The following is a 19018-nucleotide window of genomic DNA, read 5'->3' as shown; positions in this document are numbered from 1 at the left end:
TCCCGATCTCGCCTGTTCCTAATCTGACGCGGTGATTCTCTGTCGCACCGACGCGACGGTAAGCTCGAGTTCACGGTAGCGTGACAGAGAAGAAAGAGGGAGATAGACAGGTAGAGTAGTTGATGGTGGGAGCGACACCTTGGCGGAGAGGGGTCGTTCTAACCAACGAGGGGCCGGGTTCGATGCGCAGTTGCCAGGTGAGGCAACGGCAACGACGACGACGACGACGTGTGCGCGCAACGGTCGGCCGGTTGTTGGCCAGTGTTGCACGAAACCGAAGCGACGACGCGCCGTCTACAGAAGACAGTCCGATCCGCGCAGAAACGATTCGCCTCGCGGGTGCTGGCCGTTCGCGTTCGCGGACTAGTCGTGCGACACCTGCGCAAAACGTGGCGCGCAGAGTGCTTCTTCTTGGACGCGCGGCTTTCCTCTGTATCGGTATCGTCGATAACATCGGGTATATCGGATCGCCGGCCTATAACCTCCAAAAACACGCGACACCAAGTGGATATAACCAGGTTACCCGACATGCCGCGTGCCGACTACCGCAGGATCATCAGGCGAGTCAGTGATTGTTAAAGAGTGCGAGCACACACCGTGGTACACGAGACCAGGACACGTTGCGCCTTCGTCCCCCCCCCCCGGCCCCTGTTCCCCCGTTCACCGTCGCGTGAAAAGTGTTTGGAAAATCTATCGTCGAGAAGCGTTCACGCTCTCTCGGTTCTGGTGTCACGTTGCCGCGACCCACAGTGCGGAATATTCAGTGTTGACACGGAGGAACGACGGACACCGAAACTCCGCCGGACAAGATGCAGACCACGGGCGCGAGGGGGCCGACCCACCTGGTCGCCCTTTACGTGGCCACCGCCGGTCTTCAGGGTAACGCTCTCGGATCCGACGAGGAGGAGATCACCCTCCTCGTTTACGTGCTCATCGATGTCCTGCAGAACAAGGTAATTGCTTAAGATCGTCCTTGTTCGACTCACGAGTGCCGACGAAACCGCGTTGCGGATCACGAGGTTTATACAGTTTGTACTTCGAACATTTTTAGACTGTTTGCTTTAGACAGAAAAATTTTAGCGTTTCATTCCTAAGACTTTAAACGGACAAATCGAGAACAGTATCGGGAACCGTATCCTTCCGTGTACAAGGATACAAGATCTCTTGCCTGAGCGAAAATTAGGTTCTTCCGTGACCTGTCCAGTGTCGTAGGAACGCGGAATCCCGAGTGTTTTCGACAGTGTGGTTGAAATTGAATTTCAATGAATATACGTATTGTAGAAGTACGCGAGGAGACGCGAAGTTCGCCTACGTTTCCGATACGAATAGCATGCGCGCCGATGCGCGATCGGGGCAACGTCCACGCGAAATGATTCACACAACAGTGTGGGAAAGAAGTCTCGATTCACGCCGGTGAATCGTGCTTTCTATCGACGATACATTGTGTTGACGCGTGCTCGAAATTATTCAAGCGGATTATTCTAACGGAAATTTCGTAGTCCGGTGGAAATAAGTAAATTATGGCAGCTGCTGTAGTTTCGGAGTAATTTTATAATCTTACGGGGGCGGTGTGTGTGTGTGTGTTCGAAGGTGAACAGCTATGTGTCGTTTTCGTTTGATTTTACTCGACTGTTTATTTTGAGTGCTCGACAATTCATTCGGTATATTTCCGGTGTGGTCGAGTCGATCGACGCTCGAGTCACGGTTAATGACTCGAGGCTCGTTCGATTACGATGCTATTCACCGGAGACATATTGTTGCGTTTGTTATGTTTCTGGGCGTCGAACGTTCGAAACGATCGACACTTGATTGAACGGAACATAGCGTCCCGCTGCCGCCACACGGTGCTACTGCCACAGTGGCTCTGCGTGTCCCCGCGGCTGCCATTGTTTCTCGAATTGTCCGGTGGGGGCGGAGCATCGCGCCCTCCAAAGGTCGTCCATTACCTCCAGCTTTGTCATCGAGATTATCCGGCGCCATGGACGCCGTCTCTCGTTGATTCACGACGATGGGATTCCGTGCTTCCTGCTCGAACGCGTCCCATAATCCTCGTTAACGATAACGACGTCTTACTTCTCCCACTTTAACGACTCCGGTAATGCGAAATGCCCGATTTACTGTCATTCGCAACGTAAATCGCTCGGACGTTCCGCGATCGGCAGGGCTGCGAGGTATTTCCGCGGAAATTGGCTTTCCTGACCTTTCTACGTCATTTTACATGTATACAGTAGGACCTCGATTTCCCGGGTCCCGATTATAAACAAATATGCGTTTTAATATGATTATTAGACTGCGGATCTTTTCATGCAAAATAAAAACGTTTTGCATTGATTGTGAGAAGCAGGAATAACATAAGAATTGATTTCATCCCTTAACGACTTTGCTACATTAAAAGCAACATTACAACATTCTTGATTTTTCAAAATCTTTTACGATTTTATATTTCGCCCAATTTCTTCATAAATGCATGAAGATCCGCAGTCCAATGATGATACCAGGAAGGGAAATTAATTTTCGAAAATAACAAATTTATTTTGGAGTACAATGTACATTTTAATTATTTCCTCGCGCTATTTGTCTCCCGATCAAGCCGGTTAATCGAGGTCCTACTGCATGTGTACAATGAAATTTTACTTATGAAAGTCACAGGCAGGGCCGTCATAAGGCTCGCGCTCCACGGCTACAGCCCATTTAGTCCTGCGGTTTAGGGTGGCCCTGGTAACTAGCATACGCTGCCCTATAAAAATGACAAGATTTAATTGATTTAGGCTAATAAAAATATTTACTAAATCATTTCTTACGAAAGCAACTTTGTAGCTTCAATAATCGTGAAATAAAAAATCTAGAACCGGTCGTGGTAGGTTCAGTGTTCGATTCTCTTTGCTAGTTACCCCTAGAACAAGAAGAAGAGAATGACGATGAAGAGAATCGGTATCAAATTGTACTCCTATGCTTTTCTCTACTCCGTTACAGATTAAAATATTACTTGTTATTATTTATAATTAGACAGCGGATCTTTATGCAAAATAAAAGTTGAATTGCAACGAACTGCGATGGAATAGATATTTATTTTCTTTCTAAATATGTTTATTGGACTGAAAATTATGTAACAGTGTTTTTAAATTCTTCTAATGTTTTACTGCTTGAAATTACACCAACTCAATTTTCTGACAAATGGATAAAATCCGCTGTCTACAATATTACTTGTTATACTTGATAAATATAATATTAGATGAAATTGACATCCGGTTATTTTTTTTATTTGCGGTTATTTAAGTCTGAATAACTGTGCGCCATTTTTTTCGGAGCATCTGTTTAAGAACGATCAGTGTCGCTCTTTAAATAATTTTTTTTGGTTCGTTGTCGGACGCTGTATCCATATTTGATGAGCTTTTTCGTCGATCTGAGATACATTCACCCTCCCGTGGAGTCCTACTGTAAATAAAGTCGACTCTGGTACATTGTTAGAATCGTCCAGCTAGTTTTCTCTGCGCACGGTCGACGAAGAACACGAACGCGGTCGGCAGTATTCGCGTTAGACTCGCAACCGGTCATTAGCAGAAAGTATAATCTACCAGGAATTATAAGCTACCCAGCAATATCCTCCAAGGACTTCGCCGTGTCTTCGGAGAAGGTTCTCAGCCTTGAAGACAATCTTATCAGGGGCCAGTGAATCTACATACGGTGTACGAACTAATAGCGGTGAGCAGTCGCGCTGGAAACCATTTCTAGAAGGACGTCACCTTCACCCGGAAGTCTTGGTAAAATTCCAACGAGCAGAGAGAATTCGATTTTTGTTTTCCTTCTATAGAGTGTACCAAAAATGTTCTTGGAAAGATTGCTGGGGTCATTTGAAGTAACTTTTTCCTTTACGAAAATGTTCTCCGCGGCTTCGTTGAGGAGTTATTAGCGAAAACCATGGACCAATCGGAGCGCAGCTATAGCGGGCAGCTTGCGACGTTGGCATTGGCCGAGCCGAAACACGTCTGCCAAAGCCGCGCTTTGATTGGTCGGTGTTTTTCGTTAATAACTCCTGAACGAAGCCGTAGAGAAGATTTTCGTAAAGGAAAAAATTGTTCCAAATGGTCTCAAGAAGTACATTTTTTAGCAAAGGATTTTGGTACGTGTAAATAGCGAATAGTTTGAACCAGTTGCAATTTCTATAAAATCGGAGTTATAAACTTGATCGATTCAAAGAGTCAGTGGCGCGTTAGAACTAGTTGGGGCCTTGGGCAAAGTAGAATTTCGGGGCCCCTAACCCCAGCTAAATGACTTTCACGTTGTTAAAAATAAAACAATTGTTAAAACATCTACATGTTCATTATTGCATGAGAACCTTCTACATAAAAATACAAAGTATTTGGTAAATAATTACACATATTGATATACAGGGTGTCTCAGCTGAAGGAGGCCATCTAAATTGTATCTCCTTCATTTTTAATGGCACAAAAAAATATTTATGGCACAATTTAAATGGTATCGAAGGAGGAATATCATAGAAGAACAATTTCTTTTGCCCGGCTATCTTTTCATAGTTTTTTCAAGGTCATTTTTGCCGCAAAATTATTAATTATTTCGTTAAAATCAACAGAATTGGTTACATCACTTTCAATAGATAATATGGATAAATTTTAGTTCTCTTAATTCTTTTAAGGACATTGAAAGAACGTTCTGCCGATGCATTGGAAGCTGGAATTGTTAGAAATATTGTTAAAATTACCTCAACATTTGGAAATGTTGAAGAAAGTCTTCTTCGTTCATTCAGAAATTCAATGCATTTCTGATGGGAAATTTAAATGTTCAGTTCTTCTTCAAAAACTTTCTTATCAACGTCGCTTGAATATGTTTCCATTAATTTTTTTCTTAAGTGCTCTTTGAAAGAGTATGTTCGAACGAGAAGGGATCGCGTGAGCACCGAATTTTGTCACCGTGCGGCGGTGTTTCTCGAAATCGGGTGGCATCCGGCGCGGCAACAGGTGCAACAGTCTAGGTTTCTTTATTCTTTATTGTGAATCGCCTTGCACGAGTGCGCCCGAGTTCCAGCTGGACGGTCGTTTCCTTTTTCCCCTCGAGTCACATACCTGACTATCTCTGATCGAGCTCGATCGGGGACAATGGCCGCCGAGTCGAGTCGAGTCGAGTCGAATCGAGTGAACTCCTCTCGCCTTGCGAGGACCTCCAAGAAATCCAACCGATACCGTATTCTCTCGCTATCGTTCGGAGGACCTTCTCCCGCGTTCCTCGAACGTACGACGAAATTTCAAAGAGGCCGTTCGCGTGCTCCAATCGTCGATGTCCGGTAATCATTAGACTGCGGAATCTTTATGCATTTATAGGAAAATCGAATACATGAAATTGAAAACTGTGTTGGAGAATTTTACAAATTTAAGATGTCGATATATGATTCTTCTATTAAAATCCTCTATTAAAATCGTTAAGGCAAGAAATAACAAGAAATTTGGTTTCCATTTCTTGCAATCGATGCAGGTGATTTTTATTTTGCATAAAGATCCGCAGTCTAGTAAATCATTCACGAAACGATATACAGTGGACAGTGTTGGGCAATAAATAAATTTATTTAAATAAAAATTTAAGTAACAAGTTATTTCTTAGTTGAGCAAGTCTAAATGAATTATTTAAAATAATAAAGTTAATTGTTATTTACACATACAATTTCGCACGTGTTCATTGTATACACAAAATACAAGAAATAAGAGAAGACCAAGAACTATTTATTTGATTTCCACCTCAATCCAAATAATAAGTAACCTTTTATTTGCAAATAAGGAATAATAATTTATTAAATAAAAAGTTTATATAGAGTTATTTGCAATTAAAATCACATGTTTACTTATTATTTACAATAAAATTTGCCCAACACTGACGGTGGACCACAGTAATATTCGGGCACTTTTAAAAGGACGATAACTTTTTCATATCAGATCATACGACTTGGATATTAGAAATTTTTCATCCGAGCACACACTGGAATAAAAATTGCACGAAATCTAAATAAATAGAGCCTTGTCGTTTTTATCAGCTGAAACATTTTAATCGATTTTGTTGCTCGGTAGGTTTAGTGTTATCGGTCGATGTTGCAATGGAAGATGCAGTTTTTGACGTCTTTATAGCAAAAAAAAAATCCAAGTCGTACGATCCGATACTAGAAAAGTGATCGTCCTCTTAAAAGTGTCCGAATATTACTGTGGTTCACTGTAGATCTAATCGCAGGCCAGCTCGTCGTTTTGTTAATGCCGCAGTTTGTGTCAAAATCGAAGAACTTTCGATAGAAATGAGATGGAGCGTTAATTTTTATAAAAATCAGAGCTGAAATATTGTAGAATATGGGAAAATTAAGAGATTACAGCAGGAACGTTTTTTAATTTTGAAAATCTGTGTTAAACATGCAGTATTACAAGAAAATTGTGATTTATCCAATACCATATTTCAGTTAGATTGTTCTAACTTCTTAAAAAAGTTATCGTCCTTTCGGGAATGTTCGAATATCACTGTGGTTCCTGCAACACAATGAACCTTCTAAGCGGTCTAGAAATCGTGTCGAATGCGATGAAAATTTATGGAAAAAGTTGATGCGCATCGCGGAAGGTAAACGCAAGTACAAACGAAAGTTGCGCCGGTTCCACCGAGTGGAAAATCATGGAAGCTTCCCTTTGAGTTTCCTCGTTCCCCGTGGAACGGATCTCCGATCTCTGGAAACAGCGAGCGCTTTCACTTTTAATTCACTGTAATGACAAGTGAACAAAATATCGCCTACAACATTAACGCCGTCCGAAGTACGTTCTTCGGCTCCATGTAAAGAAAATGAGTTTCTATTTGCTGTTTAACTTGTTGAAAGTTTCCCGGCGAAACCTGGACGTTGCATAAACGTCACTCCGCAATGAAAGCACCGTTTTTTCGCACAAGGTACTGCAAATGCGAGCAAGAAAGTTGACAAAACGAACTCGTCAGAAGTGGAAAATTTGTTCGAGCGCAACCCTGTCTATAAATCCGTGTTATCTCCGACCATTTTCCAAGCGGACCGTGCTCGAAGTCGTCCGAGAGTGTAGCAATTGGCGAAATGATTTTGCGAAAATGGCCAGGCAAATTGCAACCGGTTTTCTTTCTGCGGCCGCACCGTAGATCTCTCCGTAGATCCACGTTCCTCGCCGTGTGAAAACGGAGGACGTTGACTCGTGGAAAGCAAAAGAGACCGCGCGAGCGCGGTCGGAGTCGCGAGAAACGGCGAGCGTGTGGTTTTGCTAGCGCGCGAACCGCTGAAAAACGGGGGGCCAAAGCCGTACAAGCCGCCAGCAAGTAATGCCAGTAATTTCCGAGGACCGAGAATTACCGTCGGAGAACGGATCCCGGATACGAAACGCTTTTGCCATCCTCTCGAGAGAGACAGTCGCGACGCGCGTGCCCTCTTTCCAGGGGCGCTTGGCCCTCGGAGGTGCCCCACGCGGCAGTTTGAGTCGCCGGTCGTTCTCTCGCGTGATTATCTCGTTTCAAACATAGATAGACACTAGGGCTGGCTACCCCTTGGGTCGGGAACCCGAAAATCTGTGATATTCGGGTATCCGAATATTATAAATTTTCAGGCTCCCGACCTGAGCCGACTTCAGCTTCGGGTAGCCGACATTTCCGGGTACCTACTCTCCTCTAACTAACACGGGTCCCATGGAAATCACCGACACAAATTTCCCCGACATGGTTTTCACCGAATCCAGATTTGGCCGACAACGCTTTTCACCGAATCCAGATTTTGACCGACAACGAATTTGATCCACAACGATTTGAGACGACCACAGTATGATAATACATAATACATATGATAATACATACAGTGGCTCCACGAAAGTATTCGAACACCCTTTAAAACAGAATAACTTTTTTATAATTGTAACAAACAACCTGATTTTTTATAATCAATTAGAAGCACTGGTTTATGAAATGATGTGCAAAAAAGATTTTCCAAAAAATTATAATTTACAAAGTTACATGCAAAAATAAAAAAGGCATTTTTTTAACTTTTTTATTAGGGCCCTTAATGAAAATCCCGCTTCAACCAATTTCGATGAAATTTCCACAGCGCATGTAATTAACACAGACCTACGAAACGTACTTTTTAAATTTACAATGTAGGCCCACATAAAAAAGTTGTGCAATACAAATTTTAGTATTTTTTCTACAATTTCGATCAATTGCTATTTATGAAAAAAAGAATTTTCACATCCTGTAGTAACCTAATTGCTCTAGCTTCTCAAAAACGTTCAAATCGTATAGTACAATATTTAAAAAGTTATCGTCTTTTTTAGAGCGTCTGATTATTAATTCGAGTAACTGTAGGTGTAACATTGTTTCTTTTAGCTAGAATCTGCAAAATACGAGAATAGCGATATGCAGTACCTACCTACCAGAGTTGGGTAAAAATTTGATTTGAATAAAATATTTGCCCAGCTCTGGTACCTACATCTTAACGCTTCCCTTTTTATTTCGTCGAACAAATTACTTCCACCCCATGGGATTTTTGGGGTTGCTGGAATTCAGAGTATTAAAACAGGCTCGACTAATAGTTAACACTTTGAAAACGTGTCTCCCAGTAATGGTAGACAGAATGATTTATTTATTTGTTTATTATCGCTTTAAACTGACAATGAGTGATTTATCTAGCAAGGACAATATCGTCACATGTAGCTTACATTACGTAGGTGTTACATTGTTTCTCTTGGTTAGAATCTGCTAAATAGTAGAATAGCGAAGTAGCTTTTATTTCGTCGAGCAAATTACTTCAACCCCATGGGATTTTTGGGGTTGCTGGGATTCAGAGTATTGAAACAGGCTCGTCTAATAGCAGTTAACACTTTGAATACCGTGTCTCCCAGTAATGGTAAACAGAATGATTTATTTATCTGTTTATTATCGCTTCAAACCGAGTGGTTTATCTAGCAAGTACAATATTGTCACATGAAGCTCACATTACATAGGTGTTATATTGTTTCTTTTGGTTAGAATCTGCAAAATGCTACAAGAGCGATGCAGTACCTACATCATAACGCTTCCCCTGTTATTTCGTCGAACAAATTACTTCCATCCCATGGGATTTTTGGGGTTGCTGCGATTCAGAGTGTTGAAACAGCCTCGTCTAATAGTTGTAGAATCAAAGACGAAAATCGCGGTGCGAACGGGTTAGGAAGAATTACGAGCAGTGGAGGTTCCCTGAAAGCCTGAGGGGTGTGACCCATTGTCCGGAGAACTGTACGACCCCCTAGAGTCTGGTATTTTTCGGTGGATCGAGTTTGAACTGCGGGAAGGGTGTCTCGTTGTCGGGAGCAAATTGTTGCATCGTCGCCTCTTAATCGGATCACGCGGCTCAGGTGTCCGAGGATCTTGATTCTCGAGGGTTAATTCCCGCGAGCCCACGAGTGGAAACGTACCCCCGGGATGCTGGGCGCTGTTGCCCGATCCAATCGTACGAAACGCGAGCTTTTCGACGCCCCTTTGCTCTCGGACGCCTCCTACGGGCGGGGATCTCGAGGAAAATGGCCGCGAGCTAGCCTGCTCGACTCGACTCGGTTCGGCTCCCACGCAATTAAAAATGTAGAGCTTTGGAATAACGCCGGCAGATATGATTCGAGATAGAAGCTCGATTTGGTCCAGCGACGTCGGCGGTTCGCGCCGCGCCGCCGTCATGTTATTTCGTCTGGAGACGAGTCAATATTTGCAGGAGGGTCCACTTTGTTCCGCAAACACGTTGCACACACGACGACCACCGTCCAATTACTCGGCTCGTTTTATTTATTTTTTTTTCTTTTACGTGTTCTCTCTTCCTTCTCTCTTCTTCGGTTTCCTCGGGGCCTTAGACATTACGCGTGCAGTCTATTATCCGCGTCCGGCCGCCCCATTCCGGTCTCTCCGCCGTCCATTCGGAGCCTTTTCTTTTTCGTCGTGCCTCCCTCTGCTCCCCTATACTCCTGCTGCTCGTCCCTCTGCTTTCCCCCCCCCCTCCCCTTTGTGCTGGCTCGTCCTCTCTCGCACCAGCTCGAATACCGCTAGGATTTTAATGTATTCTGTGGGAAAAGGATTCCAGGAGGCCGTCGCGTCGCGTCGCACCGCACAACGGTCTTTGTGATCGCTGCACTGAATCGGGATTCGGGGACGGAAATCAAAGAGCCGGATGCTCTCGGCTCGAATATTCATATTTTATTCAATTTTTTGGCGACCCCCGGATTCTTTGGAAATTAGCAGACGCGACGCACGCTGGGGAATTCGTCCGAAATGTCGGAAACTTGTCGATTTTGTTTTAAGTAAGTCGTACAATTTTTCCGACGTAGTTAAAGGTCTGAAGAATTAGGTTTCAGTATCATTGCGATGTTCAAGTGCTTTGAGGAAATAAATATTTCCTTCTATCGATCGTAATGTTGTTAATTATAATTCTTAATTGAATATTTAATTCAACATATTTCATCTGGCACTATAATTTACGCAATTATTTCCTGAAAATAATGTAAATTCAGATCGAAACGTCGAGTTTAATGTGATGATTTGCAAAATTGCTTTTAAATTTCAATCCTCGGACCGGTGCGCCGATAACATTAATATTATTTGTTTTAAGGAAACTGTGTAAATTCTTACATTGCAGAAGCTTTTCAAGTAGGTCTACAGAGCACTTTCGCGCAGATTTCATTTCGTTATCATCTAAATTAGTGTAGTTATTACTATTTGAACATAATCAATAATTCTGTAAGTTTCTTTACGATTATAAAAGTTCATTGACGATTTTGTTATACTATTGAGTTATATCCGGTGCTGTTTCTGGTATCATCACATTCGGTAAAGGTTTGTGATCATAGTGCAAAAAGATTTAGTCCCAGATCTGCACAGATTGGGGATTTATAACTAATTTAAGTAGAAAATTAGTAAGAATATGTACAAACATATCTTAAAATATATATTTATTAAAACGTTTCGTGATCTACATACTTAGTGTCCAAACAATGAATTTCAACATAATTTACGTGCAAAAATAAGTTCTTTCAGCTTTTCGGTGGAAGCACTCCATTATCACGATTTTTCAAGGGTTTCCGGTATAATCTGAGGAATAAATGTTTCCAATAAAAGTTGAACAGTATTTAAACATCTACAAACTCTTCTATTTATAACATTTCGAAAAACAATGTTTTCGACAAAAAGTAGAAATTATTTTAACTTAATTAAACGTTAACCCTTAGTTTTTCGATCGACAATAGGACAAACTCCAGATAAGAGTTACCGCGACTCCAGCAAACCGCAGAAAACGTTTACCACCGGAGAGAAAAGTCTCCGGACGCAATCCTGCACGAGGTTTTTGCATGCTCGCGGAAAAAACGAACCCGCAGCTTACGTAGCATAAGTTCCTACGGAGACTGGCTCGACAAACTTTCAAGGTATAAATAATATAATTAGACCGTCCCGTAAGCCGTGGCGTTGTTTCGACGCCGACTTTAAAAATCGCATAAATCGCAAATTAAGTTGCTTCGTCTGAAAGTGTGCAACGTTCGTTGCATTGCGGCATTTTAACCGTTTGTGGGTAGTTATTAACAGGCATTAATAGTTACTTACCTTTAAATATTCTCCTTTTAATGTCTCGAAAATTACCCAGCAAGTTCTGGGGACAATTTTACCTAAATCGAGGTGATATCGATTACTGGATTTAAAACCTTCATAGGAACTTCCAGTGGCCAAATATCTCAGAGTAAATGTTTTGTAATTTTATAGAAATTAAGAAATGGGAAGCATCTTCGTCCGTTTTCAAATAGTTCTTGAAATCTGCCGGTTCATTGGTACGTAGTTCTTGTAATCAATTCATGTCCGAATATGAATGCCGTTTACGTAACCATTTTTTTACACCGTTTTTTTTTCTTTTCCGTACTCTTCCTTCGTTTCTTTGAAGTAACATTACTGCTGTCCTTTTCGATACATAAAAATTTCGAATCAACTGGGTTTGAAACCCACTTGGAAAAAACGCACCTTATTCGAAATTTTTATTTGATTGCAATTTTTGCCAAACTCTGATTGCAACAAACTGGAGCGAAATAGAAATTTATTTTCTTTCTTAATACATTTAATAGTGTTCAACAAAATAATACAACAACAATATGGACAAGTCGTATCGGTTTAAAATCCACTTCATTCGAAATGTTTATTTAAATAAGATTTTTGCCCAACTCTGGTTGCAATTTAGGTCGAAAACGTTTATTCTGCATTAAATTTTAAAACATTCTTGGAATCAGTATGACGTACTGATGTCGTTCCCGAAGGGCAGCAGGGTTAATGCATTTGGAAGAATTTAAAAATATTTTTATATTACTTTCGACCAATTAAATGTATTAAGAAAAAAAATACATTTCTACTTCACTGCAGTTTAATTGCAATTTAGGTTGAAAACGTTTATTTTGCATTAAGATCCGCTGTCTACTAATAATTCGGCCGTGCATAATCATTCGACTGCGGATCTTTATGCATTTATGGCTTCAACAAATGTTAAAAAAAATGCTAGAAAATAAAATTCCACAGAATTCAGTACGATTCTTATTTATTCCAGATCTACAACGACTACCACCACTGAAAATAACATTTTTGTGATTACACTTTCTTAAAATTTGCCTAGAAAAATTGAAAATTGCATGAACATCCGCAGTCTAATGATTAGACAACGGATCTTTATGCAAAATAAAAATTGTCTTCATCAATTGCAAGACACAGAGGCCTTATAAAACTGTCTTTCTATTTCCAACAATTTTAATAAATCGAGAATAACATTTTAATGTTTTTACCGTTTTAAATTACATCCTTCGATTCTTGTCATACAGTAAAGGGCATAACTGATTCAACACACTTTAAATCAGAATAACTTTTTTATAAATAGACCAAACGACTTCGATTTCTCTGTGAGGCTAGAAGAAATATTTTGAAAAAATGCATTTGGTTGGAATTGCGAAAAAAAAATAGTGAAAATTGTCTTTCTAGTAAATATTATAAAATAGTAAAAATTACTACTTCTTTATCTGGGCCAATAACGAAAATGTAAAAGATGTGTTTGGTCAACTCGTATAAATGATATACGCTCTGAAAATTTCATTGAAATTGGTTAATTGGTCTACGAGTTAGAAACGATCAAAAGTGGTAAATCTTGAAAATCTCAATTAACCAATTTCAATGAAATGTTCGGAGCGTATATAATTTATACAAGTTGACATTGAAATGCATATTTTCAAAATATTTTTTAGACGTCATGTACTAAACTAATTCTTCTTTCCTGACAGAGAAATTGAAGTCGTTTGGTCCATTCATAAAAAAGTTATTCTGATTTAAAGTGTGTTGAATCAGTTATGCTCGTTAGTGTAAATTCATAAAACCCGCAGTCTACTAAGAATCATTTTTAAAATATTCTTCGAATCAGTATGGAAGGGGGTTCAGCCGCAGAATTTCTACGAAAATATATAATAAACGTTTACGTATCGCGTAACGCGATAAGAGACGACGCTAAACATGGCTCGCGGCATAGCACGAGCAAAGTTCACGCGTTTAGGGAAACGAAAGGTGGTAACGGTGCAACAGGTTGAGGAATTCTCCGCGTTTTCCGTTCGTCGTTGTTCTCGACCGGGGCAATCGAGTTCCTGTAACATACGAGACGTAACTCGCGACCTTTGTCCCCTTTCGTGCACCGCTCCCCGCCATGCTCCATCCGCCTCGTCGGCCATAGTTCACCTGGTCAATGGTTGCCTGTGTTTGCGATCCGACATCGATTTGCAATTTATGAGCTCGCCGCCGTGTTTTACATTCGATTCGTCTTGCCGACGACTTTCGTACCCGCGCGCGACACCTCGACGCGCTACACTGTCGCATTTTATCCATAAAGTAGGTATGTCCAGCTTTTTATCGGATGCCTCGGGCAATTATCCACTTCCTGCGAGACGCATAAACTTCCGATCGGCGTTTTCCTTCCATCGGCGCGGCGTTTTCCTTCCATCGGCTCGTAAGAAGACGAGCTAACTCGTCGTCGTGTCGGTGCGCATCTCTAATTGTGTTTACTCGCCTGCTACTTTTATCAGTAGATTCCGGATTTGATGCGTTTATGATAAAAACGAGTCGATGTAATTTAAACAGTAAACACATTAAGACAATTTAAGAACATGTATATGTTAGTGCGAATTTGATTTCATTCATTTATGACAAAAATTAGTGGATATAATTTAAACAATAAAAACATTAAGACAATTTAAGAACATCTATACGTATGTTATTTTCAATTTGATTTGATGCATTCATGACAAAAATGGATGGATATTATTTGAAACAATAAAATCATTAAGACAATTTAGGAACGTCTATATGTTATTTTCAATTTGATTTGATGCATTCTGGACAAAAATGGGTGGATATTATTTGAAACAATAAAATCATTAAGACAATTTAGGAACGTCTATATGTATGTTATTTTCAATCTGATTTGATGTATTTATGACAAAAATGGGTGGATTTTATTTGAAACAATAAAATCATTAAGACAATTCAGGAATGTCTGTATGTTATTTTCAACTTGTCAAAATTGTTAAAGATAGAATGTGCGCTGTAATTAACGAAGAGAATTTTCATATTGCATAAAGATCCGCAGTCTATTTTTTACCTGCGTCGAACGTCAGAGTCCATTCTGTGATTCGTTCGTCTCTTTTTAAAACCGTCATTCCAGCAATTATCGAAATGATTTTGCGAAAACGGCCAGGCAACCGGTTCTCTTCCTGCGGCCGCTCCATAGATCTCTCCGTAGATCCACGCTCTCGCCGTCGAGGACGTTGACTCGTGGAAAGCAAAAGAGACTTTTTATTTTATCTTTTGAAGTGAAAACTTCTTTAGGCGCACCGCGCACGTAGTTGCTGGCAGTGAATAAGTCTGATCCGTCACGCTCCGAGGTGAAACGCTGTTCGGGTAAACTCGGAGGCGCCGAGTGTGCAATCGCCATTGAAGTATTTTTTCTTTCTTGTTGTTTATATTAAAGAAATTCGAATATAGCTTTCACAGCTTCTATAACTAACTGGATAAGACAGTAATTTATTAAATTGTTGACAATTAAACTGCCTTTGTTTAGGCAAATTTTAAATATTCAATGTTAACAGGAATGTTTAAGTGTAATCTTATTTGTCGTTTTGAGATGTTCGCATTTTTGCTAATAAAATGCATGAACTGCAAGAATGCTAGAACCTTCTTCTTTAACAATGCTATACAATATACAATATTAATCAGAGCTTTGCAACGTGAGCGATTAAATCACAAAATTAGATTAGAACGAAAGGAAAAGGATTTTCGGGGCAAAGAGATTTATTGTTCAACTATTTTTCCAGCAAGTGAAACTTCTAGAAACTCTAGAAATGTACACTGTCGGTTTTACCTAGGCCCATCATTTAGTTTAGGGTATCATTGAAAATCTTTACGACCCTCTGGACAACCTCCTGGGTGAACAAAGTCCTCGAGCGACTCGCAGATAGGTATCGGCGTTTACCTGGCGAAGATACGAAGCGGTATTGATTTTCCGGATCGTAAATCGTTTCCTGGTAGGATCGCCTCGGTAAATGCTGCCCGACACGTAAAAATAATAATAGATCTTTTCTTCGAGGGTTATCGTTATTCCCTAGACCTTAGGATTTGATCGTGATAAAAGGAAACACACAGGTCCGTCCAAAGCTCGTGCTTTCGTTTCGCTCGTAATGTCGTTCAGATATTATAATAACAACAGCAATAATAATGAACTCGGACGTTCCGCTTCCGTTGCCATTAAACCGCCGATCGTTATGTAAATTCGCGTTTTTGCAGGGGCACTTACGAGCATGAAACTGAAACGCAGTTTGCCTGTTAGGGAATTTATTCGATTGAAAGTAGAAGAGAAACTTCGTCGAGCTACGTTCTTCGTTTCTTTGTTGTCGTTGAACTAGTTTAGAAATAAGGTTTGTTAAAAACCAATTTATTTAACATTGAATAAAAATGTTTTGCGACGATCGTGGGCAGTAGGAGTTTAATAAAAATGCATTTCATCCCTTAATCGATTTTTCACATTGAAAACATGATAATATGTAATATTCTTATAATAATATTCTTATGAGATAATATTCTACACATATAATAATATTCCATTTAATAATATCTTCTTATTTTTCTAATCTTTTACTGTTCTATATTTCACTCGGCCAATTTATTCATAAATGCGTAACAATTCTACTAATTATTGTTCGGAAGATATCATCTCTTAATAGATTTTTTACACTGGAAATATCATAATAATATACAGTGGGCGTACAAAGTATATTCGTACACCTTTTAAAAGCTAATAACTTTTTTATAATTCCACCAAACAACCTGATTTTCTATAATCACTTAGAAGCATTGGTTTACGAAATGATATGCAAAAAAGATTTTCCAAAAATTATAATTTACAAGGTTAGATGCAGAAATAAAAAAGGCATTTTTTGAAACTTTTTTATTCGTGATCTTAATGAAAATTTAAAATATATGTTTTGTAGATCTATGTTAGTTCTGCAAATGCTGAAAATTTCATCGAAATCGGTTCACGCAGGAAAAACCAACACGCATCGAAAGATGTACGATTCTGTGGATTTTAAACAGAAACTGATCAAAAGTCGTGTAAAACTACGATTTTCACCATTTTTAACCGCTTGTACTTCGTGTGTATGTTAATCGATTACGATGAAATTTTCAGCATGTGTATAACTAACATAGATCTACAAAACATATATTTTAAATTTTCATAAGGGCTCGAATAAATAGTTTTAAAAATGCCTTTTTTTATTTTTGCATGCAACCTTGCAAATTGCAATTTGTGGAAAATATTTTTTACATATCATTTCGTAAACCAATTGATTATAAAAAGATCAGGTCGTTTGGTACAATTATAAAAAGGTTATTGGTTTTTAAAAGGTGTACGAACACTTCGTACACTCACTGTATAAAATTCTTATAATAATATTCTAATTCCTCTAATCCTTCCAATTTCTTCATAAATGCATAAAAATCCGCTACTAATTATTGTTCGGAAGAATTAGCCCGTGATTGAGGAATGTAGAACACAAATACATATTTCGATCCCTTTGTTGGGATGGATGAACCGATATTGCATCGTTTAACAAAATCCCGGCCGCGCGAGTGTTATCAAATCAGTATCGCGGTTAAATTAATATCGAGGAATCGGCGAGATTTACGTAATGGAACAGTGGCCGTTGCTAGTATGCGTCGCGAGTTACGCCACGAGACTTTATCGACACGTTGCCAAAGATAATTCAAGCCCGTCGCACGGTGGCACTCTCGTCCGGACTGAACTACCTTGATCCGTTAACCCCGCGTCAAAGAACCTGCTTATTAACGTTTCTTGCACGACACTGTCCAGCTCGGACATATCCACGTGCAGCCGTTTATATGTGTCGCGCAAACATCACCATTATCCTGATCATATCGGATGATCGCGATCCGCCATGTTTGAACCGCGCGGATCGTCTCGCCCTTTGACGAACAAGCCCTCCTCGCATTTTTTTTCAAATTAACACCGACCCTTAAAAGTAACTGGCACATGTTCCCTTATAAAAATCATATCTTATCAAAACAATCATTTCTTATGAAATCATTTTTATTATTTCAATAATTGTAAAATAAATAATGTAGGACCGCAGATTCGATTACGATGAAATTTTCAGTAACATGAATCTAGATCTTTCAACTAACATAGATCAACAAAACGTTTATTTCAAATTTTCACATTGAGGGCCCAAATAAAAAAGTTTTGAAAAATGCCTCTCTTATTTTTGCATCTAACCTTGTAAATTATAATTTTTGGAAAATCTTTTTTTCATATCATTTCGTAAACGATGCTTCTAATTGATTACGGAAAATCAGGTCGCGTTTGGTGCAATTATAAAAAAGTTATTCTGTTTTAAAGGGCGTTCGAATACTTTCGTGGTTCACTGTATTTCACAAATAAAATACAAAATCTGGAACCGGTCATTTTGACCGTTGGTGGGGCGGGTTTAGTGCTAGCTTGTTTGACGACGCTCTGATAAAAAAAAGTAATATCGCAATTATCGACAAGAACACTGCGAAAGATGTGTACAAATTCTGTCCATGCATTTATCGAAGTACAGGAAATTGTAAAAATGTTATTACCAATTTTCAACGCTTCACTGATTCCTGTATTTGTAGCTTACACGTATGTGTTCGGCCAGAATGGAATTTGAACTCCTTGCAACGAGATTTATTTCGTAACTACGCTATTGGAAATTCGTTGCGCGCTTCGCCCCTGCGAGCATGCAACCACTTGGACTCCGGAGTTCCCGGGGTTGCAGGGTCACGCGGCGCCGACACTCCGACGCTCCGAAATGAACGTCACGGAGGTCCCACGATCCAGAATCGTATAATTTCGAATTTGTGCGTTTCTGACATTTTGTTTTGGTAATTGCAGGTGCTGGGAAGGCAACAGTATATTGTGCGGCCAATGGTAATGGACGAGAGCTGCACGCCTGGCACTGGCAGCGACAATCCGGCGGTCGCCGGAAGTAGCGGTGTCATCAGTGAAGCAGCGCTGTCCCACGCACCGGCATTAACCGAAAAGACGGTTCGGGAGCACGGGATCCCTTTGGAACAGGCCATCGAGCAGGTAATCACAATAATTCAATTTTCACGGGACGTGCTCGTCGATGCTCGCCGACGACCGACAACTATGACGTCTCGAACATAAACGTAGATCGACTGCGATAAGCCTAATATTCTGAAAATTTGTACCGATATTATATTCGAATTAGGATTGGAGATTTTTGCAAAAAAATCGATTCTGCATCGCAGCGACAAATATCGATTTAATAGAAAATCGATTCGCTAGAAAGATCAAATTTTGAAAAATCGATTCGTTAGAAAATCAAACCTTGACAAATCAATTCAGCAGAAAATTGAACTTTGAAAAATCGAATCATTAGGAAATCAAACT

The 19018-nt window shown here is 40.0% G+C and overlaps 1 protein-coding gene across 2 annotated transcripts in view; it reads left to right on the top strand.

The window, feature by feature from the left end:
* The first annotated feature begins 243 nt into the window (after positions 1–243).
* The window catches only part of LOC143217022 (RNA-binding protein fusilli-like), a 48227-nt gene continuing 29452 nt past the window's right edge, over positions 244–19018 (top strand). The window contains exons 1-2 of one of the 2 annotated variants that reach the window (XM_076440701.1): positions 244–953; positions 18497–18691. In XM_076440701.1, the coding sequence (XP_076296816.1) occupies positions 810–953; positions 18497–18691 (339 nt within the window). In that variant the 5' untranslated portion in view covers positions 244–809. The remainder of the gene's footprint in view (positions 954–18496; positions 18692–19018) is intronic. The other variant, XM_076440702.1, reaches the window with a different exon arrangement.

Source organism: Lasioglossum baleicum, chromosome 16, assembly GCF_051020765.1.
Source record: "Lasioglossum baleicum chromosome 16, iyLasBale1, whole genome shotgun sequence".
Lineage (NCBI taxonomy): Eukaryota > Metazoa > Arthropoda > Insecta > Hymenoptera > Halictidae > Lasioglossum > Lasioglossum baleicum.
This window is presented reverse-complemented; position numbering and strand designations above follow the sequence as displayed.